Raw genomic sequence first — 25,373 nt, forward strand, 5'->3', positions numbered from 1 at the left:
CTCTTATAATACTAATAATACTAATTACCATTTTATTGGCAAAGCAAAGATGCATCAATTTATGAAGCATCTAATAGATTTTGGATAATGGAACTCTACATAATAGATTTTGTATTACTGATGAAGACTTTGTTAAAGAACATTTGGTTTCTTACATAAGTCCACCATTTTTACAATATTGCACTAAATTTTCCTTTAAATGTCAAGTGCTTTGTGAATTGAAGGCTTAAAAATATGTCAAAATAACTTAGTCTTCTTAGATCAGGAATTATATGCACAATCCTTTATGTAAAAATTCATCCCCATTTCTTTAAAGGCAAATTGCCTTTAATGAATGAATAAAATGTACTATATATCGTCAATTTAGTTGTTTGAGTCTAAGTAAATGCAGATATTCACTTTGGTTTCCAGTTATAGTTCAGATTTAGATATGACTGAGGCTTTGTAAAGAGGAAAATGGCTTGAGGAAAATGAGAGCTTCTCAAAATTAACTAATCTCCATACGGCAAAATGGCTACAAGGAGCTCTCAAATACGGTTACACTTTAAAAGAACAATTACTTTAAGATAGAAGAAAGATCATCCCTAACTGAGAATTAAGAGTGACTTCGGTTGTCAGAACTCCTGATGCTGCACTAGCTACAGGAGCAATTAATACAGGATGACGATCATACATTTGCCTCTGAGCCTTCAGTTTTGATGCTGTGCTCCCCAAATTTCTCTCTATTCTAAAAGGTTTAGGTCCTCTTAGGTACTTCCTGTTGTTTTGTTCTGCTGCTTCCACACTGTCCATACTCGACTTTTCCCAGTCTGGGAGGAGAGTTCAAGTTCGGTGATAATGGCTTATTCAGCCAAACTTAGGATGGTCTGAGTTTAAGGTAATCTTCGTTCTTTTGAAAACCACTTTCATTTTCAACATTTTGATCTTATCCTGAGGACACAAGTCATTAAAGAATCTTGAGTCAGGAAAGTAACATTATCTTGTTTTTTTTTGTTTTTTAAGCTTTACTCTAACTACAATGTGGGGAATGGATTAGAAGTGAGAAATGGTAAGAGATGGAGGCAGAGAGACCAGTCAGATCATCATTGTACTAGTCCACCTGAGAGATGGTAGGGGACCAGAACTAAAGTAGAGTCAGCGGGTTTGAAGAGAAATGTATGAAGACCAAAGATTTAGGAGGTAGAAGCAACAAGGGACTTCCCAGGTGGCAGAGTAGTAAAGAATACTTCTGCCAATGCAGGAGACGCGAGTTCAATTCCTGGGTCGGGAAGATCCCCTGGAATAGGAAATGGCAACCCACTCTAGCATTCTTGCCTGGAAAATTCCATGGACAGAGGACCCTGGCAGGTTACAGTTTATAGGGGTGCAAAGAATTGGACATGACTGAGCAACTGAGCATGAGAAGCAAAAAGACTGAACAATGGCATAAAACTCAGATTTATAGATATCACTTAACCTCCTAATACTTGGCCATTTTAATGGTCATCTAAGACATGTTGAAAAATGGTTAAAGTCTTGATTTTTTTAAAAAATTGTTTAATTGTCAGATGAATAGTAGCAAATACTTATTTTGTTGAGGAGAAATCTGCTAGCTTTCTTAACAGTAATAGTAACATTTTCTTAAGTTAGGTCAATGAATTTAATGATCTTATAAAGCCCCATTCCTCTATTTCTAGTATATGAGGATGCTCACACAATGAATATTTACTGAGTGCCTGGGTAACAGATTGTTCTTTATAAAACAAAGCAAAACAAAAACACAGAAGCAGCAGGAAACTGATAGAATTAAAAGAGAAAAGAAATATTTTCTATAATTTATTTGGAGCTATGAAAGTTATTGAAGTATAATACTTGCCTCGAACATTTCCCAACAGCTGAGATTAATTTTTATGCCTTAGCAAGATACTGCATGGTGGTGAAACATATAAGGTTCACTGATTTTGAATATTCTATTCAAAATATCTTGAAAGAAAAAAGACTGTGCAGTCAACTTTTGAACTAGTAGAATGACTGAAGCCTAAAGGAGAATAAGCAAAAGAGATGCTTCGATATTGTATAAACATGGAATTCAATTTTCTTCCACAAAATATTCAACTTAATTTTAGGTGTTATTAATTAACCTTGCCTGTATTAATAAGGAGTTTTAAAAACTTTCCTGCTCTCAGAGAAGCTAGCTAGAAACAGTCTTAATTCTGAATTTAGAAATGTTTCCAATTACATATATCCTTATGTCAATATATAGGACATGCAACTGAACATCTAGAATATCCTTATTAGTTGAGTAATATATAATAGGAATGATATGAATAATTTATAGAGAAACATCTCATAGATATTATCCAATTGTGCTTTCGTTCATTTGAATGTGATTATTTTGAAACAAGTCTTAGTCCATAATGCCCAACCCTTTATGTTTATTTCCATTTGCACTATCCTTTAGAGGCTATCTTTTTTAGGAAGATTTTTTTTTTTGGTATCTGCATTTTGTTTATGCTATACATGCCAAATAGATCTCCCAAGATGAAACTCTGAGCTCATTTGGAAGTAATTTTTGGTAGTCCATGAATCAGAACTCTTATTTTCTTCTCAGCACTACTGGTATTTTATTGTTTCCATCTATAGTCCAATATGCTTTTAAGTGCCAAGAACCCTAAGGCCAAACACACAAAGCACTAAGAAAAGGGAACTTTTGGCAATGACAACTTTGGCCTCTCTTTCAGGGCTATTCCCTCCCCTGGGAGAGTAAAATCACTTTAAGTGCACTATGAAACAGTGCCATGATGAGCACAGATAATTGACTGAAGTTGGTGATGTTGATTTAGGAGTCTTCGGCTTATAGGTCAGGTGTAAAACCCTTAAACCTGCTTGTCAAAGTTAGCTTGTCAAAGTCCTGTGGATTTTTCCAGACTGCCTAAATGTCACTTTCTCTTTGACGGTTTCTCTGGGCAGCTCTGGCAGGGTTAGGCATCTCCTCTATTGTATTATTATAGCACCCTGATATATTCCTATAGCAGCACTTATCAAACTATATTGCATTTGTCCATCTCCCTCCACTCATGGATAGAGAGAAACTATTCTCTTCCTTTTACCTCTGGACTAGAGCATTACCCAAATCAAGCTGGCTCTAAACAAGTAATAATTGAATGGATGGGCAAAGAATGACTAGTAATACTCTCCATCTGCACAGAATAGGTTATGATGTGTTCTCACATCGTGGTGAGGAAGACATGGAAGGAACTATCACCCATATTTTATAAATGAGGAAACCCCAGAGACATTATATGACTAATCCAACTTCAAAACGGCTAAAAAGTTGCATACCTACTTTTCATGCCAGTAAGTTGACACAGATTTGTAAATAGAAGAAGTAGTACTCAGTAGGACAGATAGCAATGGCTGACAAAAGATACAGTGTAGGAGTGGTTACCTGTTATGAAAGCTCCCAAACTCTTAGCAGGTTCTCAAGAAGGTAACTTCCATGCACACAAAACCGGACTTCAGGTATTTAGGAGAAAGATTTGTGACAAATAAATCATTCCCCTGTACTCAAGCTACACCCACAGTGAGGCCAGGAGACAAAGAGACATACCCCGTTTATGTATGTAGCACAAATATCTCTCTCTAATTCCCACCATGAATCATAGACTCTAAAAAGAAAGAAGTTCTTACAGATCAGTAGTGTAATTCTGTCATTTCCTAACTTACTAGCTAACTAGCTAGAAAGATAAATGATTTAACCTAAGCACATAGCTTATTTGTGAGAGCACCAGGACATACAATTAGTTCTTCTTATTATTAATATCCTTAGCTTTTTAAAATTAAGTTATGATTGAGAGAAAATATAAATATAGCTCTTAGGAAGTCTTCTAACCAACTGGATAATAAGACTAAACATAGGCTGAAACAGAAGAATTGTCCTTAAATAAATGCTGCAACATGAGAAAAGTATAGCAAATTTTACTCAGTGTCCATGTATTGGGGAGATGAGGGGCACATGATATGACAAGCAGTGTTTTAGGATCCCATTCATGTTAAAACAAAATCCTTTTTCATAGAGATTGAAATATTAATTACATTTATTTATCTCTTTGTTCACCCATAGACATTGATGCTATCCAAACAATTATTTGATTTCTCTTTTCTGTGTGTCAATTGAAGTATATTTACTAGTCCCCAATCCTTTTTAACAGATTTTTTATTCTTTTCAAAAATAATTCAAGTAGTTATAACCTGAGTGTGTTCTTATGTTTATGTCGTATTTACAACTTCAAAGTTTTGAAAAACACAACTCTATCAATAGAACACCTTTTAATACTAAAAAATAAAATATGCATGCCTAATAAGGGGCAAAGAACAAAGGCCAAACTAAGCTAATATTCTCAATAAAAAATAAGACAAATGATCATATTTATGAAAGTTTTTTGTTTAGTTTCTATCACCAAAGCTGGGGTGTGCTCTGGGTCACATGTCCTAAATCAGCAGATGAAAGCAAATGTTTTCTACAAGTATATTTGTAGCTCATAGACTGTATAAATGACACCAAAATCAAATTATTTCATGAGGCCAACACCATCAACTAAAAGAGAGAGCCTTAATTAGCAAATAATTGCTTTGAGGATAGAAACATACCTCAAACTTCAATGAATTAGTTTGTTGACAGATCTTCCTGCTGGGCATATTTGTTAGAATTCCTTCTTTAAAAAATGGACTTGATCGATATCAACTATTATGCACATCTTTATGTTAGGATCATAAAGATCACAGAGACTGTGCTTTACTATGCCTTCACTGAATGTAAAGCAGTATTTCCACAGCATTTATACAACAAAGCTTTTGCTTTCCTCTAGCATCGTAACTGGCACCCTGATGATCTACCGCCAATTAATGCTAATATTTACTGTTACCCCCAAGAGTTACAGTTTGAAGAAGGAGAGCCCACATTCCTAAAGAAACTTTAGGTATTTCAGGCCATTTATATCATCTAATTTAGAATCAGTTTCTCATCTAGACTATGAAAGAAACTAGTTCATCAATCACAGCATTTTAATACATTGAGTAAAAAAGGATTTTAGATGTTAATTTTTAAGCTAGGTAAAATTATAATATTATGCTGTTTAAAGAATCAGGGTCATTTGAGTACCAACTCATTCATTTTCTATAAAATTTCAGCAGGAAAATTCCCATTTGTGCCTAAAGTTGAAGATAATTCATTTAGGTTCTCATTATATGGTAAGTCAGCCAACAATTTTTATCCATGTCGCAGGTATAAAATATCTGTCAATTCCTGGTAAAGGGCTATAACATGAAATCAATGTTGTCAATAGGTAAATAAAATAAAATTCTTATGGAAGAAACCATTTAAAAATCAAAGCAACAAGCCTTGCAAGACTTTAAGACATATTACTCACCAGGAATAAAGTTCGAAAGTTGCTGAGTTCACCAAAGAATTCTTCTATGCTCACAGTCTTAGAGTCAAAAATAAAGTATTCTCCAAGGTTCTCATAGAGCTTTACCATGTTGTTGTGCATGGTGAATAGTTTTTCATACTGGTCTCTGGCACTCTTTGTAAAGCTGTAGCTTTCTGTTAAGGAACATGATCCACAGAGTACCTTAAAGGTGATCATTAGATGTTAAGATTGAATTATATCATCATTTCTGTAAATACTTCCACATTACTTTGCTAAGGTTACCATGACAAAATACCACAGGCTGGGTAACTTAACAGAAATTCATTTTCTCATAGTTTAATAGGCTAGCAATCCAATATGAAGCTGTCAGCAAATCTGCTTTCTTCTGTAACTTCTCTCCTTGGCTTGCAGATGACTGCCTTCTTGCTGTGTCCTTACCTGGTGGTCCCTCTGTCCTTGTTGTCTGTGTCCGAATTTCTTCTTAAGAGGATGCTAGTTATATTGCATTAGGGTGCACCTTAAGGACCTCATTTAAACTTACTTACCTCTCTAAATGTCCTATCCCCAAATACAGTCATATTTGGAAGTTTTGAGGGTTAGGGCTTCAACATGTGAATTTGGAGTGGGTGGGGCACAATGCAGCCCATAACAACTTGCTGTAGTCATTACATTGTTTAGTGAGCTTTGAAAATCTATAAATGAGGCAGAACTATTTAAGGTATAACCACGAACATGTTTGCTAAGTGAAAGCACAGAAGTACAAACATTAGAAAACTGCCTCACATCATTTTATGAGCTAGATAAGGTAAAAGGAAATAGCAACAAAAACTTAGGGGGACAGTATGTATTTTCTGTGTTAAATACACATTCTATATAGGTAAAGAGGTTACAGTGAATTCTGCATATAGGTTATGTACCTGTATGTGTGTGTATATACATATACATATATCCCATATGAGGGGGAAGGAAAGGGAGAGAAAGATGGGAAGAGAGGAAGAAGTATGAAGAGAAAGATAGAAGAAGGGAGGGAAGAAAGGGGGAGAGAGACATTCTATTGTATTTCTAGAACCTTAATCACCCAAATGGCTTTTTAGAACCCAAAATGCTGTTTGTTGAGCCTGAGCACAGGGCCCTGAGGATACAATTCTAATGTTTCCAGCTGTTGCTGTGACTGCCAGTAGTGTATAACCCAGTAGGACCATATGAGGCCTTCCCATGACAGACCCCTTCCCCATATTCTCTGCTTTAGCTCCTCTCTGAAGTACCTAGATAATAGTATCTGTTGCACATTTTCTAAGTTGTTTTACAAATGCTAAAACCCCCACCAAATGGAAGATATTTAACTACCTGATGATCTTGTGCACTTAGCCCCCAGGTCTACTGGAGCCTAGGGATTGGTGACATTAACCCTTGTGATACCACCCTGTTACTTCACAATCAACCAACCAACCAAGAGAATTGTTCAGTTCAGCAACTGAACTGAACTGAACTGAAATGTATCTCATTATGTATATATGAGCTGATCAAAAACCTTGAGACACGCCCCCACCCCCAAAATCAGGCCTTTAAAAATGCTTTCCTAAAAAACCCTTCAGGGAGTTTGGGGGTGTTAAGCACAAGCCAACCAGACCCTTTCTCCTTGTCTGGCGCCTATAAATGCTACAGTGTCCTTCACCATAACCTGGTGTCAGTAGATTGGCTTTACTGTGTGCAGGCAAGTGGACCTAAATTTGGTTCAATAATACCAGGACTACACTTAACAGTAGTATACTCCAGAAGAGTATTTGTTTTAAAATTAATTACACCACTGCTTTAAAATTTTTTATCATAAAAGTCATAACAACAACCACTACTACCAAAGCATAAAAGGAATCAGATATTTAAATGGGTCCATCATCAAAAAAGCAAGAGAGTTCCAGAAAAACATCTATTTCTGTTTTATTGACTATGCCAAAGCCTTTGACTGTGTGGATCACAATAAACTGTGAAAAATTCTGAAAGAGATGGGAATACCAGACCACCTGACCTACCTCTTGAGAAACCTATATGCAGGTCAGGAAGCAACAGTTAGAACTGGACATGGAACAACAGACTGGTTCCAAATAGGACAAGGAGTACATCAAGGCTGTATATTGTTACCCTGCTTATTTAACTTATATGCAGAGTACATCATGAGAAATGCTGGGCTGGAAGAAGCACAAGTGGGAATCAAGATTGCCGGGAGAAATATCAATAATCTCAGATATGCAGATGACACCACCCTTATGACAGAAAGTGAAGAACAACTAAAGAGCCTCTTGACGAAAGTGAAAGAGGAGAGTGAAAAAGTTGGCTTAAAGTTCAGCATTCAGAAAACTAAGATCACGGCATCCGGTCCCATCACTTCATGACAAATAGATGGGGAAACAGTGGCTAACTTTATTTTTCTGGGCTCCAAAATTACTGCAGATGGTGATTGCAGCCATGAAATTAATAGACGTTTACAACTTAGAAGGAAAGTTATAACCAACCTAGACAGCATGTTAAAAAGCAGAGACATTGTCAACAAAGGTCTGTCTAGTCAAGGTTATGGTTTTTCCAGTGGTCATGTATAGACGTGAGAGATGGACTATAAAGAAAGCTGAGCTCAGAAGAATTGATGCTTTTGAACTGTGGTGTTGGAGAAGACTCTTGAGAGTCCCTTGGACTGCAAGGAGATCCAACCAGTCCATCCTAAAGGAGATCAGTCCTGGCTGTTCATTGGAAGGACTGATGTTGAACTTGAAACTCCAATATTTTGGCCACCTGATGCGAAGAGCTGACTTACGTGAATAGACTCTGATGTTGGGAAAGACTGAAGGCAGGAGGAGAAGGGGACAACAGAGGATAAGATGGTTGGATGGCATCACCGACTCAAAGGACATGAGTTTGGGTAAACTCTGGGAGTTAGTGATGGACAAGGAGGCCTGGCATGCTGTGGTTCATGGGGTCCCAATGAGTCGGACACGACTGAGCAACTGAACTGAACTGAACTGAAATGTACCTCATTATGTATATATTTATAGAAATAAATTATCAACTTTATTCTTGATTATAGAAGATATATAGAAAATCACCTATTTAGGTGACTCAGAAATATAAAAACATAAGTAAACTAAAATTTCTAACAAATCAGCGTTGTGAACATTTTAGAGCATTTCCTTCTGGTCTTTCTTCTATGGCTGAAAGCTATTGAATGTTAATTGATAAGGATGCTTCAGAGGAAGTAGACTAACCACAAAGAATACAAAGAAAACCAAATATACCTTTCACAATTAAAGTTAAGTCTATTAAAAATCAATAATCATCACAGAAGCAAAATGTCTTAAAATGCAAAGGTATTAGACTGTGTGCTATGTGTGCTAAGTCGCTTCAGTTGTGTTCGACTCTTTGCAACCCCACGACTGTAGCCCACCAGGCTCCTCTGTCCATGGGATTCTCCAGGGAAGAATACTGGAGTGGGCTGCCATGCTCTCCTGCATGGAATGTTCCTGACCAGTAATCAAACCCACATCTCTTACATCCTGTGTTGGCAGCCAGGTTCTTTACCACTAGTGCCACCTGGGAAGCCCATTACTATGATTTGTTAAAAAAGAATAACAGTACAGTTTTGGGTGTGCTATTTTAAGACCCACTACAGGGTCTGGAAAAGACCCTGATGCTGGCAAAGACAGAAGGCAAGAGGAAAAGGAGATGACAGAGCATGAGATGGTTAGATGGCATCACCAACTCAATGAGCAAGCTCTGAGAGATGGTGAAGGACAGGGAAGCCTGCTGTGCTATGGGGTTGTCCATATGCTGTCTATGGGGTTGCAAAGAGTTGGACACAACTGAGCAACTGAACAACAACAACAGGGTCGGGAAGATCCCCTGCAGGAGGACGTGGCAACCCACTCCAGTATTTTTGCTTAGAGAATCCCATGGACAGAGGAGCCTGGAGGGCTATAGTCATGGTGATGCAAAGAGTCAGACACAACTGAAGCGACCTAGTACGCACACACTCATGCACACATGCACAGTGTATTCACATTTTGTGATAGTATTATTTTATCAGGTACTGATAACTGTCTTCTTGAAATGCTGGATTTTATAAAATTTTCTGAATTATTCAGTGTGTTTTATTAGAACCTCGGGCCAAATTTATTTTCCATGGGAACACAGCTCTAGTTTCACAATGCAAGTCAGTAGGGAAATCAGACTATTTCTGGAAAATTACTTTGCAGCTGACATTTATGGGATATAGCAAGATTTTTAAAGTGAGATGCCCCCCTTCCTAGGTTCCTTCTTATGCTACTTAAATTTTAGCATTCATGTTAGCTACACTTCAACCTCTTGCTTGCTAAGGAGTCACATTAAATCTTCCAATCCTCAAGTCCATTTTGCTGTCAATAGACCTGGAAGAATTAATGTATTTCTGACTTACTCTACTTTCCTTTTTACCAACAGAAGGGTTGCACATAATGCTACCTGATTTTCCCTCTGAGAATATCATATTTGTTTGATTTTTAAGAGAGTGTTGAACATCTTGTTTGAGAGCTGCAGAAATAAGACAGTTCTCTTTATTTCTTGCCACAGAATGAAAGTGAAATTTTTGTTCTCTAGTCTCTCTTGCCTAAATAAAACAGACTCATGCCAGACTTGCTAAGAACACACGCTTTGCAAAGGTCACTTACTTACATCCTATTTGCAGCAAGGTACTAAACCATGTGTACTTCAGAAGGTTCAACATCTGTACAGCACGGAGAAAAAGCTAAAGATCAAAAACAAAGGCAAAAAACTGTATACTTCCCATTTATCATAACACAATTTTCTGCCAGCTAAAATATGCCCATGTGGTGATACACAATTTCACAAATTTGTTCTCCTAGAAGAAAAACTGATTTCAGAAATTCTGTCTGTATACCAAAGTGAGAAAATCTGAAACATTCTGGGAAAGCTGTAGCTTAGAATTAATAACTGGAGAGCATCCCAATCTCCAAGTCCTTGACTTCTCTTCACAGTGATTACTTTGTAAAAGGGATGGAGGGCGTGAATCAGCACTGAAATTTTTCACAATCACAACCCTGTCACCAAATCCTACTTGGGATTCTGCAGATGATAAAGAACTAGTAGCCTAAGTCACCATTTCTTTCCACTTCTTTATTTTCAGTCATTTTTAAAATTGTCTTTTTTTGAGCAGCTACTAGATACAAGATACTGGTCAGTATTCTGCTAAGCACTGTGCTCCATACAATGATCATTAAAACCTAAGCAGTTTATAGTCTAATATTACAAACAATTCTACTTATTAATTTGCATTTGTACAACTCTTTGCTATTTACAATATACTATGTTTCATATCCTTCATATCACCTTATCAAAAAGGCAGAGAAATACCACTATTTCAATTTTTAGAGTTGTCAAAAGTAGATAAAATGCAACGGTAAACATAATAAATTACATTTCCCCTACCCCCAAAAAAGGCACTCATCTATTCTAAGGTTAGAATGCAGTGAATGTGCCATCTCAAAACACGTCTCCTTAGCATAGATTATTTTGAGCCAATTGAGAAAGAGCAGACAGAGTAAAAGCTCTGAAAAGAGTAAAAGCTACCCTTTTGAAAGGGAAATTTCCATTTATAAAGGAAATCTCCACTGGTTAAGGATGTGTTCCTCTCTGAACCAGGAAGAGAAAGTGAAAGTGAAAGTCACTCAGCATGCCCAATCCTTTGTGACGCCATGGACTATAGAGTCCATGGAATTATCCAGGCTAGAATACTGGAGTGGGTAGTCATTCCCTTCTCCACGGGATCTTCCCAATCCAGGGATTAAACCCAGGTCTCCCGCATTGCAGGTGGATTCTTTACCAGCTGAGCTACCAGGAAGAGAAGGATGACTCTAAATCGCCAGAAAATCAAGGATATGAAGAGTATCACTGAAGTTGCCTTTAGCTGAAGGTGGTATTTAAGCTGGTGACTTAGGCTACTTTAGGGAGTTTCTCATTTGTTTCTGCGTATCTGCTATATACACTTGAGGTATACATGTTTATCAACTTCTACCTAGTTTTCTCTTGTTATTCTGTCTTTATTACAGAGTGGCCAGGGGGTGGGTCATGTCAATTGCTCAGAAGGGTATAGAAAAAATTATTTTTCCTCCCCTAAAGTACAAATCATGATAATCTTTTCATGATACTAGTTTAATATTCTTTTCATATGGAAATTCTTTTCATACAGAAATGTATTATTTATAATGACAATGACCATGACTAGTTCCAAATAGGAAAAGGAGTACGTCAAGGCTGTATATTGTCACCCTGCTTATTTAACTTATATGCAGAGTACATCATGAGAAATGCTGGGCTGGAAGAAGCACAAGCTGGAATCAAGACTGCTGGGAGAAATATCAATAACCTCAGATATGCAGATGACACCACCCTCATGGCAGAAAGTGAAGAGGAACTAAAAAGCCTCTTGATGAAAGTGAAACAGGAGAGTGAAAAAGTTGGCTTAAAGCTTAACATTCAGAAAACTAAGATCATGGCATCTGGTCCCATCACCTCATGGGAAATAGATGGGGAGACAGTGGAAACAGTGTCAGACTTTATTTTTTTGGGCTCCAAAATCACTGCAGATGGTGACTGCAGCCATGAAATTAAAAGACGCTTACTCCTTGGAAGGAAAGTTATGACCAACCTAGACAGCATATTAAAAAGCAGAGACATTACTTTGCCAACAAAGGTCCATCTAGTCAAGGCTATGGATTTTCCAGTGGTCATGTATGGATGTGAGAGTTGGACTGTGAAGAAGGCTGAGCGCCGAAAAATTGATGCTTTTGAACTGTGGTGTTGGAGAAGACTCTTGAGAGTCCCTTGGACTGCAAGGAGATCCAACCAGTCCATCCTAAAGGAGATCAGTCCTGGGTGTTCATTGGAAGGACTGATGCTGAAGCTGAAACTCCAATACTCTGGCCACCTCAAGCGAAGAGTTGACTCGTTGGAAAAGACTCTGATGCTGGGAGGGATTGGGGCTAGGAGGAGAAAGGGACCACAGAGGATGAGATGGCTGGATGGTATCACCATCTCGATGGGCATGAGTTTGAGTAAACTCCGGGAGTTGGTGATGGACAGGATGGCCTGGCGTGCTGCGATTCATGGGGTCGCAAAGAGTCGGACACAACTGAGCGACTGAACTGAGCTGAACTGATGTTGCCAAATTCAACATTCACCTCTGTCCGTCTTTTGATGTCTCACCCACATGCAACATTTAGCCAGTTTTCTTAATTTCTATGACACACACCCTCATGCTTATAATGTTTTTCTTTTATCTCCTCTCTTTCTCTGACAACTTCCATAAAATGTTAGAGAACCCTGAGGGCTTGGTCCTGAGTCCTCTGTCTATAGTCTACCTAACTGACCTCAGCAATTCACATGACTTGAAATACCATCTACTTTGATGACTCCCAAATTATACTTGTAGCCCCAGTCTCTCCTCTGAGATACTTCTATAATCAACTGCCTGCTTGTCATCTCTACCTTTTATTTTTCATGGCCTCTGATAGTTTCCCATTATACTTGTAACAAAATCCAATTTCATTCTCAAGCTTTATGAGGTTCTACATGATCTGGTTTTTACCCACCTCTGCAATCTAATCTCATCTCATTCTCCCTCTTAAGCAATATGTCCAGATTCATTAACCTTCTTTCTCTTCCTTGTGCTTAGCAAGTTATCATACCCAACCCAGGGCCCTTGGACTTGCTCCTCTTTCTGCCCAGAATGTTTCTTTTTCACCAGGTCATTCAACTTCAGCTCAACCATAACCTCCTCAGAGATGCTTTTCCCAATTTTCCAATATGAAATGTCCACTCTCATCACTATTACTTTGGTCTATTTTATTTCATTCTGAGAACTTATCACTATGTGACATTATCATTTTTATTTATTTACCATTTCATTGCCAATTTTCCTCAGTTAAAAATATAGCTGAAGAGAGTAGACCATGTCTGTCATGTTGACCACTGCCTCTCTGAAAACAGCTCTTTCCTGTTTACCCATTTCTGTTCCCCTCTAAAAGAACCTAACTACAGGAACAAGATCACTAGGCAATTTAACTTAACTCCTAACTCATGCTCTCCTGAATGCACACTGCATCTTGCCTAACCTGTTGGTTCTTTTCCTAGATAAAAAGAAGTGAGAATGAAGAATTAAGTACTTATAGAAGCACTAGCTCTCTACCCTCAAATGTTCCATTAGTTATCCTGCTGGCAGATCATGCAGGCAGGACACCATCTAAACAGAGACTCAACCAGTCTGCACACAATGGAGAATGATGAAGAATCCAACTGCCTGCTTTGATTATTCACTGAGATTCCTCCTCCTTTTCCCCTTTTAAAACTGCCATGGGCATATATACACTACCATGTATAAAACAGATAGCTAGTGGGAACTTGCTATATAACACAGAGAGCCTGGTGCTCTTTGATATCCTAGAGGGGGGGAGAAAGAGGTTCAACAGGGAGGCTATAAATATATATATATATACACACATACACACATATATACACACATACATACATATATACACACATGCACACATACATACATACATATGGCTGAGTGCCGAGGAATTGATGATTTTGAACTGTGGTGCTAGAGAAGATTATCGAGAGTCCTTTGGACAGCCTTTGGACCAGGGACGTCCCAGTCCCTTTTCTTCTTACCTCTCTCCTCCTTACCTTCTCAATTACCCAAGAGCATACAGATAATTCCTTGGACTGCCAGGGGATCAAAGCAGTTAATCCTAAAGGAAAAACCCTGAATATTCACTGGTAGGACAGATGCTGACGATGAAGCTTCAATATTTTGGCCACTGGTGCTGAAGTCAGATGTCAACAGCCAAATCACTGGAAAAGACCCTGATGCTGGGAAAGATTGAGGGCAAGAGGAGAAGGGGGAGAGAGAGGATGAGATGGCTGGATGGCATCACTGACTCAATCAATGGACATGATTTTGAGCAAATTCAGGGAGATAATGAAGGACAGGTAAGTCTGGAGTGCTGTAGTTTATGGGGTCACAAAGAGTCAGGCACAACTTATCAACTGAAAAACAATGACTGATTCAGGCTTCCTACGTGGTGCAGTGGTAAAGAATCTGCCTGCCAATGTAGGAGATGCAAGAGAGACAAGTTTGATACCTGGGTCAGGAAGAATCCCTGGAGTAGGAAATGGCAACCCACTACCATATTCTTGCCTGGAAAACTCCATGGACAGAGGAGCCTGGCAGGCTCATGTCCATGTCTCAAAGACTTAGATGTGACTGAGAACACAGTACAACATGGCTGATTCAGGTTATTGTACAGCAGAAACCAACACAACAATGTAAAGCAATTATCCTCCAATTAAAAAAAAAAAAAAAAAAAAACTGTCACGGCTAAGCTGAATCTTGGTCCATATGTTAGGTCCATAACATTTGTCCTTTATTGAGCCCATCTTTGCATGAAATGTTCCCTTGGTATCTCTAATTTTTTTGAAGAGATCTCTAGTCTTTCCCATTCTGTTGTTTTCCTCTATTTCTTTGCACTGATCACTGAGGAAAGCTTTCTTATCTCTCCTTGCTATTCTTTGGAACTCTGCATTCAAATGGGTATATCTTTCCTTTTCTCCTTTGCCTTTTGCTTCTCTTCTTTTCACAGTTATCTGCAAGGCCTCCTCAGACAGCCAATTTGTCTTTTTTCATTTCTTTTTCTTGGGGATGGTCTTGATCAGTGCCTCCTGTACAATGTCACGAACCTCCATCCATAGGTCTTCAGGCACTCTATCATATCTAATCCCTTGAATTTATTTGTCACTTCTACTGTAAAATTATAATGGATTTGATTTAGGTCATACCTGAATGGTCTAGTGGTTTTCCCTACTTCTTCAACTTAAGTCTGAATTTGGCAATAAGGAGTTCATGTGCTGAGCCACGGTCAGCTCCCGGTCTTGTTTTTGCTGAGTGTATGGAACTTATCCATCTTTGGCTGCAAAGAATATAATCAATCATATTTCTTCCCTGATAGCTCATTTGGTAAGGAACCTGCCTGCAGTGCAGAAGACCCAGTTCAATTCCTGGGTCAGGAAGATCCTCTGGAGAAGGGATAGTCTACCCACTCCAGTGTTCTTGGGCTTCCCTGTGGCTCAGCTGATAAAGAATCTGCCTGCAATGCTGGAGAACATGGTTCAATCCCTGGGTTGAGAAGATCCCCTGGAGAAGGGAAAGGCTATCCCACTCTAGTATTCTCGCCTGGAGAATTACATGGACTGTATAGTCTATAGGGTTGCAAAGAGTCGAACACAACTCAGTGACTTTCACACTTCCTATGGATTCATGCAATTAATCCTCAGAACTGCTTTCTGAATTAAGAATTTCCTCCAGGTCACACAGCTGGTAAGTCACAGTAATGAGGACAAACTGTGAATGGATCCATAACTCATATTTTTAACTGCTATGCCATACAGTTTCTCAAGAAATATTTGGTGAAAGAGTAGTCTCATTATAACACCAAATTGGAAGAAGAGCCATGGAGTTGATTTGGGTACTTAGGAAACTAAAACCCTTCTTATAAATCTGAAGATAGGGGAGGAGCCAAGATGGCGGAGGAGTAGGACGGGGAGACCACTTTCTCTCCTACAAATTCATCAAAAGAATAACTGAACGCAGAGCAAACTTCGCAAAACAACTTCTGATCGCTAGCTGAGGTCATCAGGCGCCCAGAAAAGCAGCCCATTGTCTTCGAAAGGAGGTAGGACAAAATATAAAAGATAAAAAGTGAGACAAAAGAGCTAAGTACGGAGATCCGTCCCGGGAGCTCATAGACGGCATTGCTTGGGGTAGGGTCCGGGCCTGAGTGCCCTGAGGACAATCGGAGGGAGCTTCTGTGAGTTGCCAACATGAACTGTGGGAGACCAAAAGAGAGAAAGTAAATTAACCGGTCCGAACACACTGCCGGCCGTTCGCAGAACAAAGAGACCGAGAGGGTCCAGAGAGGAGCTCGCAGGCTGCGGACCGGCCCAGCCCCGCCGGAGGCAGGAGGCAGGGGGGAGGGGAAGGTCGCGGCGAGACACAGGGCGCAGGCACCCGACCGGCGCGGGCGGGGACTGGGGCTGGGGACGCGGAGGGCAGAAGGCGCCCGCACCTGACTGGCGCCAGCGGAAACTGAGACTGGGTCCGCGGAAGGGAGGGGGCGCGCCACACCTGGGGAGAGTGCGCCCACCAAGACCCTGGCTGCCTGGACCGCTCTGACGGGGAAGGCAGAGAGAGCAGGCGCAGCTTTTCCTTCCGCGCTTTTGTGGAACACCCGAGGGCTGGAACCTCGCGCAGCGCGGGGTGCGCTCCATATAGAACAGCCGGGAGCCTGAGCGGCGCAGACGGAGAGGGCAGCGTTGGCCCCTCCCGGCAGCGCCAGCCCGTCCCCGCGGCGCAAGCCCCGCCCCACAGCGCCAGCCTCTCCCTGCAGCGCAAGCCCCTCCCCGCGGAGCGACGGAACTAGCTACCTGAATAAGAGTCCACCTCCGCCCGCCTGTGTCAGGGCGGAAATGAGGCTCTGAAGAAACCGGCAAACGGAAGCCAAATAAACAAAGGGAACCGCTTCAGAAGGGACTGGTGCAACAGATTAAAATCCCTCTAGGAAACATTGACTACACCGGAGGAGCCTGTAGATATCGAGAAGCGTAAGCCGGAACGTGGAGCTATCTGAAACTGAGCCGAACCCACACTGACCGCAACAGCTCCAGAGAAACTCCTAGATATAATTTTACTTTTTTCTCTTTTTTTTTAATTTTTTTTTAATTTTTTTTTCTTTTTTCTTTTTTATTTTTTCTCTTTTATTTTCCTTTAAAATCCCCTATTACTCCCCCATTACTCCTTAACTTTCATGTCCATAGACTTTTACGATTTTTTAATTAGGGGGAAAAAAAAAATTTTTTTTTCTTTCTTTTTTTTTTTTTTCTTTTTTTTTTTCTTTTTTTTTCTTTCCTTTTTCTCTTCCATTTTCTATTGTTCTTTTTCTCTTATTTCTTTTAAAGTCCTCTAGTACTCCTCTACTACTCCTTAATTTTCATTTTCAACACACTATAACCTTACAAAAAAAAAAAAAAAAAGAGAAGCCCTATTTTTAAACCAAAGATTATTCTCTCCCAATCTTGACTCTCTGTTTTCTACCTCAGAACACCTCTATTTCCTCCTTTCCCCTTCTCTTCCCATTCCAATTCTGTGAATCTTTGTAGGTGACTGGGCTACGGAGAACACTCTGGGAACAGACAGCTGCGTAGATCTGTCTCTCTCCTCTTGAGTCCCCCTTTTTCTCCTCCTGCTCATCTCTATCTCCCTCCTCCCTCTCCTCTTCTTCATGTGACTCTGTGAACCTCTCTGGGTGTCCCTAACGGGGGAGAATCTTTTAGCCATTAACCTAGAAGTTTTCTTATCAGGGCTGTATAGTTGGAGAAGTCCTGAGACTACAGGAAGAATAAAACTGAAATCCAGAGGCAGGAGACTTAAGCCCAAAACCTGAGAACACCAGAAAACTCCTGACTACAAGGAACTTTAAGTAATAAGTGACTGTCCAAAAGCCTGCATACCTACACTGAAACCAACCACCACACAAGAGTCAATAAGTTTTAGAGCAAGACATACCATGCAAATTCTCCAGCAACGCAGGAACATAGACCTGAACATCAACATACAGGCTGCCCAAGGTCACACCTAACACATAGACCCATCTCAAAACTCATTACTGGGCACTCCATTGCTCTCCAAAGAGAAGAAATCAAGTTCCACGCACCAGAACACTGACGCAAGCTTCCCTAACCAGGAAATCTCGACAAGCCAATCGTCTAACCCCACCCACTGGGTTAATCCTCCACAACAAAAAGGAACCACAGACCTCCAGAATACAGAAAGCCCACTCCAGATACAGCAATCTAAACAAGATGAAAAGGCAAAGAAATACCCAACAGGTAAAGGAACATGAAAAATGCCCACCAAGTCAAACAAAAGAGGAGGAGATAGGGAATCTACCTGAAAAAGAATTTAGAATAAGGATAATAAAAATGATCCAAAATCTTGAAAACAAGATGGAGTTACAGATAAATAGCCTGGAAACAAAGATTGAAAAGATTCAAGAACTGTTTAATAAAGACCTAGAAGAAATAAAAAAGAGTCAATTACAAATGAATAATGCAATGAATGAGATCAAAAACTCTTTGGAGGGAACCAAGAGTAGAATAACGGAGGCAGAAGATAGGATAAGTGAGGTAGAAGATAAAATGGTGGAAATAAATGAAGCAGAGAGGAAAAAAGAAAAAAGGATCAAAAGAAATGAGGACAACCTCAGGGACCTCTGGGACACTGTGAAACGCCCCGACATTCGAATCATAGGAGTTCCAGAAGAAGAAGACAAAAAGAAAGGCCATGAGAAAATACTCGAGGAGATAATAGCTGAAAACTTCCCTAAAATGGGGAAGGAAATAGCCACCCAAATCCAAGAAACCCAGAGAGTCCCAAACAGGATAAACCCAAGGTGAAACACCCCAAGACACATATTAATCAAATTAACAAAGATCAAACACAAAGAACAAATATTAAAAGCAGCAAGGGAAAAACAACAAATAACACACAAAGGGATTCCCATAAGGATAACAGCTGATCTATCAATAGAAACCCTCCAGGCCAGAAGGGAATGGCAGGACGTACTGAAAGTAATGAAAGAGAATAACCTACAACCTAGATTACTGTATCCAGCAAGGATCTCATTCAGATATGAAGGAGAATTCAAAAGCTTTACAGATAAGCAAAAGCTGAGAGAATTCAGCACCACCAAACCAGCTCTTCAACAAATGCTAAAGGATCTTCTTTAGACAGGAAATGCAGAAAGGTTGTATAAACGTGAACCCAAAACAACAAAGTAAATGGCAACGGGACCACACCTATCAATAATTACCCTAAATGTAAATGGGTTGAATGCCCCAACCAAAAGACAAAGATTGGCTGAATGGATACAAAAACAAGACCCCTATATATGCTGTCTACAAGAGACCCACCTCAAAACAAGAGACACATACAGACTAAAAGTGAAGGGCTGGAAAAAAATATTTCATGCAAACGGAGACCAAAAGAAAGCAGGAGTCGCAATACTCATATCAGATAAAATAGACTTTCAAATAAAGGAAGTGAAAAGAGACAAAGAAGGACACTACATAATGATCAAAGGATCAATCAAAAAAGAAGATATAACAATTATAAATATATATGCACCCAACATAGGAGCACCGCAATATGTACGGCAAACACTAACGAGTATGAAAGAGGAAATTAATAGTAACACAATAATAGTGGGAGACTTTAATACCCCACTCACAACTATGGATAGATCAACTAAACAGAAAATTAACAAGGAAACACAAACCTTAAATGACACAATGGACCAGCTAGACCTAATTGATATCTATAGGACATTTCACCCCAAAACAATCAACTTCACCTTTTTCTCAAGTGCACACGGAACATTCTCCAGAATAGATCACATCCTGGGCCATAAATCTGGTCTTGGAAAATTCAAAAAAATTGAAATCATTCCAGTCATCTTTTCTGACCACAGTGCAGTAAGATTAGATCTCAATTACAGGGAAAAAATTGTTAACACTTCAAACATATGGAGGCTAAATAACACGCTTCTGAATAACCAACAAATCATAGAAGAAATCAAAAAAGAAATCAAAATATGTATAGAAATGAATGAAAATGAAAACACAACAACCCAAAACCTATGGGACACTGTAAAAGCAGTGCTAAGGGGAAGGTTCATAGCATTACAGGCTTACATCAAGAAACAGGAAAAAAACCAATTAAATAACTTAACTCTACACCTAAAGCAATTAGAGAAGGAAGAAATGAAGAAGCCCAGGGTTACCAGAAGGAAAGAAATCTTAAAAATCAGGGCAGAAATAAATGCAAAAGAAACTAAAGAGACCATAGCAAAAATCAACAAAGCTAAAAGCTGGTTTTTTGAAAAAATAAACAAAATTGACAAACCATTAGCAAGACTCATTAAGAAACAAAGAGAGAAGAACCAAATTAACAAAATTAGAAATGAAAATGGAGAGATCACAACAGACAACACTGAAATACAAAGGATCATAAGAGACTACTACCAGCAGCTCTATGCCAATAAAATGGACAACTTGGATGAAATGGACAAATTCTTAGAAAAGTATAACTTTCCAAAACTGAACCAGGAAGAAATAGAAGATCTTAACAGACCCATCACAAGCAAGGAAATCGAAACTGTCATCAAAAATCTTCCAGCAAACAAAAGCCCAGGACCAGATGGCTTCACAGCTGAATTCTACCAAAAATTTAGAGAAGAGCTAACACCTATCTTACTCAAACTCTTCCAGAAAATTGCAGAAGAAGGTAAGCTTCCAAACTCATTCTATGAGGCCACCATCACCCTAATTCCAAAACCAGACAAAGATGCCACAAAAAAAGAAAACTACAGGCCAATATCACTGATGAACATAGATGCAAAAATCCTTAACAAAATTCTAGCAAACAGAATCCAACAACATATTAAAAAAATCATACACCATGACCAAGTGGGCTTTATCCCAGGAATGCAAGGATTCTTTAATATCCGCAAATCAATCAATGTAATACACCACATTAACAAATTGAAAGATAAAAACCATATGATTATCTCAATAGATGCAGAGAAAGCCTTTGACAAAATTCAACACTCATTTATGATTAAAACTCTCCAAAAAGCAGGAATAGAAGGAACATACCTCAACATAATAAAAGCTATATATGACAAACCCACAGCAAGCATCACCCTCAATGGTGAAAAATTGAAGGCATTTCCCCTGAAATCAGGAACAAGACAAGGGTGCCCAGTCTCACCACTACTATTCAACATAGTGTTGGAAGTTCTGGCCACAGCAATCAGAGCAGAAAAAGAAGTAAAAGGAATCCAGATAGGAAAAGAAGAAGTAAAACTCTCACTGTTTGCAGATGACATGATCCTCTACATAGAAAACCCTAAAGACTCTACCAGAAAATTACTAGAGCTAATCAATGAATATAGTAAAGTTGCAGGATATAAAATTAACACACAGAAATCCCTTGCATTCCTATATACTAACAATGAAAAAACAGACAGAGAAATTAAGGAAACAATACCATTCACCATTGCAACAAAAAGAATAAAATACTTAGGAGTGTATCTACCTAAAGAAACAAAGGACCTATACATAGAAAACTATAAAACACTGATGAAAGAAATCAAAGAGGACACAAACAGATGGAGAAACATACCGTGTTCATGGATTGGAAGAATTAATATTGTCAAAATGGCTATTCTACCCAAAGCAGTCTATAGATTCAATGCAATCCCTATCAAGCTACCAACGGTATTTTTCACAGAACTAGACCAAAGAATTTCACAATTTGTATGGAAATACAAAAAAGCTGGAATAGCCAAAGTAATCTTGAGAAAGAAGAATGGAGCTGGAGGAATCAACCTGCCTGACTTCAGACTCTACTACAAAGCCACAGTCATCAAGACAGTATGGTACTGGCACAAAGACAGAAATATAGATCAATGGAACAGAATAGAAAGCCCAGAGATAAATCCACCAACCTATGGACACCTTATCTTTGACAAAGGAGGCAAGGATATACAATGGAAAAAAGACAACCTCTTTAACAAGTGGTGCTGGGAAAACTGGTCAACCACTTGTAAAAGAATGAAACTAGAACACTTTCTAACACCATACACAAAAATAAACTCAAAATGGATTAAAGATCTAAATGTAAGACCAGAAACTATAAAACTCCTAGAGGAGAACATAGGCAAAACACTCTCCGACGTAAATCAAAGCAAGATCCTCTATGACCCACCTCCCAGAATATTGGAAATAAAAGCAAAACTAAACAAATGGGACCTAATGAAACTTAAAAGCTTTTGCACTACAAAGGAAACTATAAGTAAGGTGAAAAGACAGCCCTCAGATTGGGAGAAAATAATAGCAAATGAAGAAACAGACAAAGGATTAATCTCAAAAATATACAAGCAACTCCTGCAGCTCAATTCCAGAAAAATAAATGACCCAATCAAAAAATGGGCCAAAGAACTAAACAGACATTTCTCCAAAGAAGACATACAGATGGCTAACAAACACATGAAAAGATGCTCAACATCACTCATTATTAGAGAAATGCAAATCAAAACCACAATGAGGTACCATTACACGCCAGTCAGGATGGCTGCTATCCAAAAGTCTACAAGCAATAAATGCTGGAGAGGGTGTGGAGAAAAGGGAACCCTCTTACGCTGTTGGTGGGAATGCAAACTAGTACAGCCGCTATGGAAAACAGTGTGGAAATTCCTTAAAAAACTGGAAATAGAACTGCCATATGACCCAGCAATCCCACTTCTGGGCATACATACGGAGGAAACCAGATCTGAAAGAGACACATGCACCCCAATGTTCATCGCAGCACTGTTTATAATAGCCAGGACATGGAAGCAACCTAGATGCCCATCAGCAGATGAATGGATAAGGAAGCTGTGGTACATATACACCATGGAATATTACTCAGCCATTAAAAAGAATTCATTTGAACCAGTCCTAAGGAGATGGATGAAGCTGGAGCCCATTATACAGAGTGAAGTAAGCCAGAAAGATAAAGAACATTACAGCATACTGACACATGTATATGGAATTTAGAAAGGTGATAACGATAACCCTATATGCAGAACAGAAAAAGAGACACAGAAATACAGAACAGACTTTTGAACTTTGTGGGAGAATGTGAGGGTGGGATATTTCAAAAGAACAGCATGTATACTATCTATGGTGAAACAGATCACCAGCCCAGGTGGGATGCACGAGACAAGTGCTCCGGCCTGGTGCACTGGGAAGACCCAGAGGAATCGGGTGGAGAGGGAGGTGGGAGGGGGGATCGGGGTTGGGAATACATGTAAATCCATGGCTGATTCATATCAATGTATGAGAAAACCCACTGGAAAAAAAAAATAATAATAATAAAAAAAAAAGAAAAATAAATAAATCTTAAAACAACAACAATCCTTATTTATAGAGAATACTTTAATAGTAATATTTTTAAAGACTTGATAAAAACATTTAATCTCATCTATTTTCATCAATCTTGACATTTAAATTCATTTTTAAAGGTAGGCTTCAACCTATTTGTCCATCTATAGATGAATGGATAAAGAAGATGTGGTACACATATACAATGGAATATTACTCAGCCATAAAACAGAAGGAATTTGAGGCAGTCCTAGTGAGGTGGATGAACCTAGAGCCTATTATACAGAGTGAAATAAGTGAGAGAAGGTGAAAAACCAATATTGTATATTAACGCATATATATGAAATCTAGAAAACTGGTATTGATGAACCTCTTTCCAGTGAAGGAATGGAGACACAGATATAGAGAATAGATTTGTGGACATAGTGGGAGAAGAGAGGGAGGGACAAGTGGAGAAAGTAGCATTGACATATATACACTATAATGTGTAAAATATAGACAGCTGATAAGAAGATGCTGTGTAACACAGGGAGCCCAGCCTGGTGCTCTGTGATGACCTAGAGGGGTGGGATGAGGGGAAGGGAGGGAGGCTCAAGAGGGAGGGGAAATATATATATATGTATATATATATATTTATATATATATAATTATGGCTGATTCATGTTGTTGTATGGCAGAAACTAATACAACATTGTAAAACAATTTTCCTTCAATTAAAAAATTAAAAATTGAATATTATTTTAAAAAGGTAGGCTTCAATCATTTTGATTTTATTTCAAAGCTATATATAATAGGGAATATGTTATTTACCAGTAGAATGATGGGCTGCTTAAGCTCTTTGTATATTTAGACTTAGATGTGGCCCTAGTAGATACTTAAACAGACAAAATTTTAACTTGGGCATTTATTTATCTTCTATATTAGAGAACAGAAATTGAGAATATATTTTAAGGGAAATAAGCCTTAAAAGTTATCTTCTGGGATGCCTGGTAGAGAAATAATTTATTATAAGGTGTATTTTATGAAAGGGTATTTGGTGGCTCATGGGTTTTCATCCTAGAAAGTGAAAGCCACCTTCTTATCAAAGATGTACAAGGCATCCTTATAGCTACCTATAGATTTCTGTTCTATTTACAATATAAAGTGGGTATAATGGGATTGTACCTACAGACAAGGGGGATAGAGTAGAGATTTGAACTGAGCTTCTGTTCCTCATTTGGAATATTTAAGCTTGACTATAAGAGAGACTTTAGAAAATATGTTTTAGACTCTTGTAATGGACATCTCTGGGCCAGGCAGCCTGCCCTTAGCTGGGTTGTGACAGCAAGGGATGAGAAGCCATGTTTAGGGTGAAATAGAAAGGCCAGTTGGGGCACGCTGTGTAAGTAACAGTAGAAGCTCTTCTGATGCCTTTTCTTGAGAAACTATTGAAAAGAATGGTGAGAGCAGGATGAAAAGACCATTTGCTCCTGAATGCCCAGATTTCTGGGCCTTTGGTACCATAGAAGATGGTAGCTGTATCAGTATCAAAGAAAAAGCACTTCGCAGAAGATGATTAGACTAATTCTGGGATCAACATGTAGAGTGACCTCTCCCCATTTGCTTAAGCAAATTTGGGAGTCCTTAAAATATTGAGAGAGAAGAACCCTGGGAAAACAATGGACTTTGCAAGATAGAGATAATTCACAGTACTTTAATATTTCAAAGATAGAGGTAATTCATAATTCCCTGGTCGCTCAGGTAGTAAAGAATCTGCCTCCAACGTAGGAGACCTAGGTTCGATCCCTGGGTTGGAAAGATCTCCTGGAGAAGGGAAAGGCTACCCATTCCAGTATTCCTGCCTGGAGAATTCCGTGGACTCTACAGTACATGGGGTTGCAAAGA

General features: G+C 38.9%; 1 protein-coding gene across 1 annotated transcript in view; it reads right to left on the reverse strand.

Moving 5' to 3' along the window:
* The window catches only part of DIAPH2 (diaphanous related formin 2), a 964,220-nt gene that overhangs the window by 243,201 nt on the left and 695,646 nt on the right, over nucleotides 1-25,373 (reverse strand). The window contains exon 25 of the mRNA XM_061136610.1: nucleotides 5,409-5,572. Within this exon, the coding sequence (XP_060992593.1) occupies nucleotides 5,409-5,572 (164 nt within the window). The remainder of the gene's footprint in view (nucleotides 1-5,408; nucleotides 5,573-25,373) is intronic.

This window comes from Dama dama, chromosome X (genome assembly GCF_033118175.1).
Source record: "Dama dama isolate Ldn47 chromosome X, ASM3311817v1, whole genome shotgun sequence".
Classification (NCBI taxonomy): Eukaryota; Metazoa; Chordata; class Mammalia; order Artiodactyla; family Cervidae; genus Dama; species Dama dama.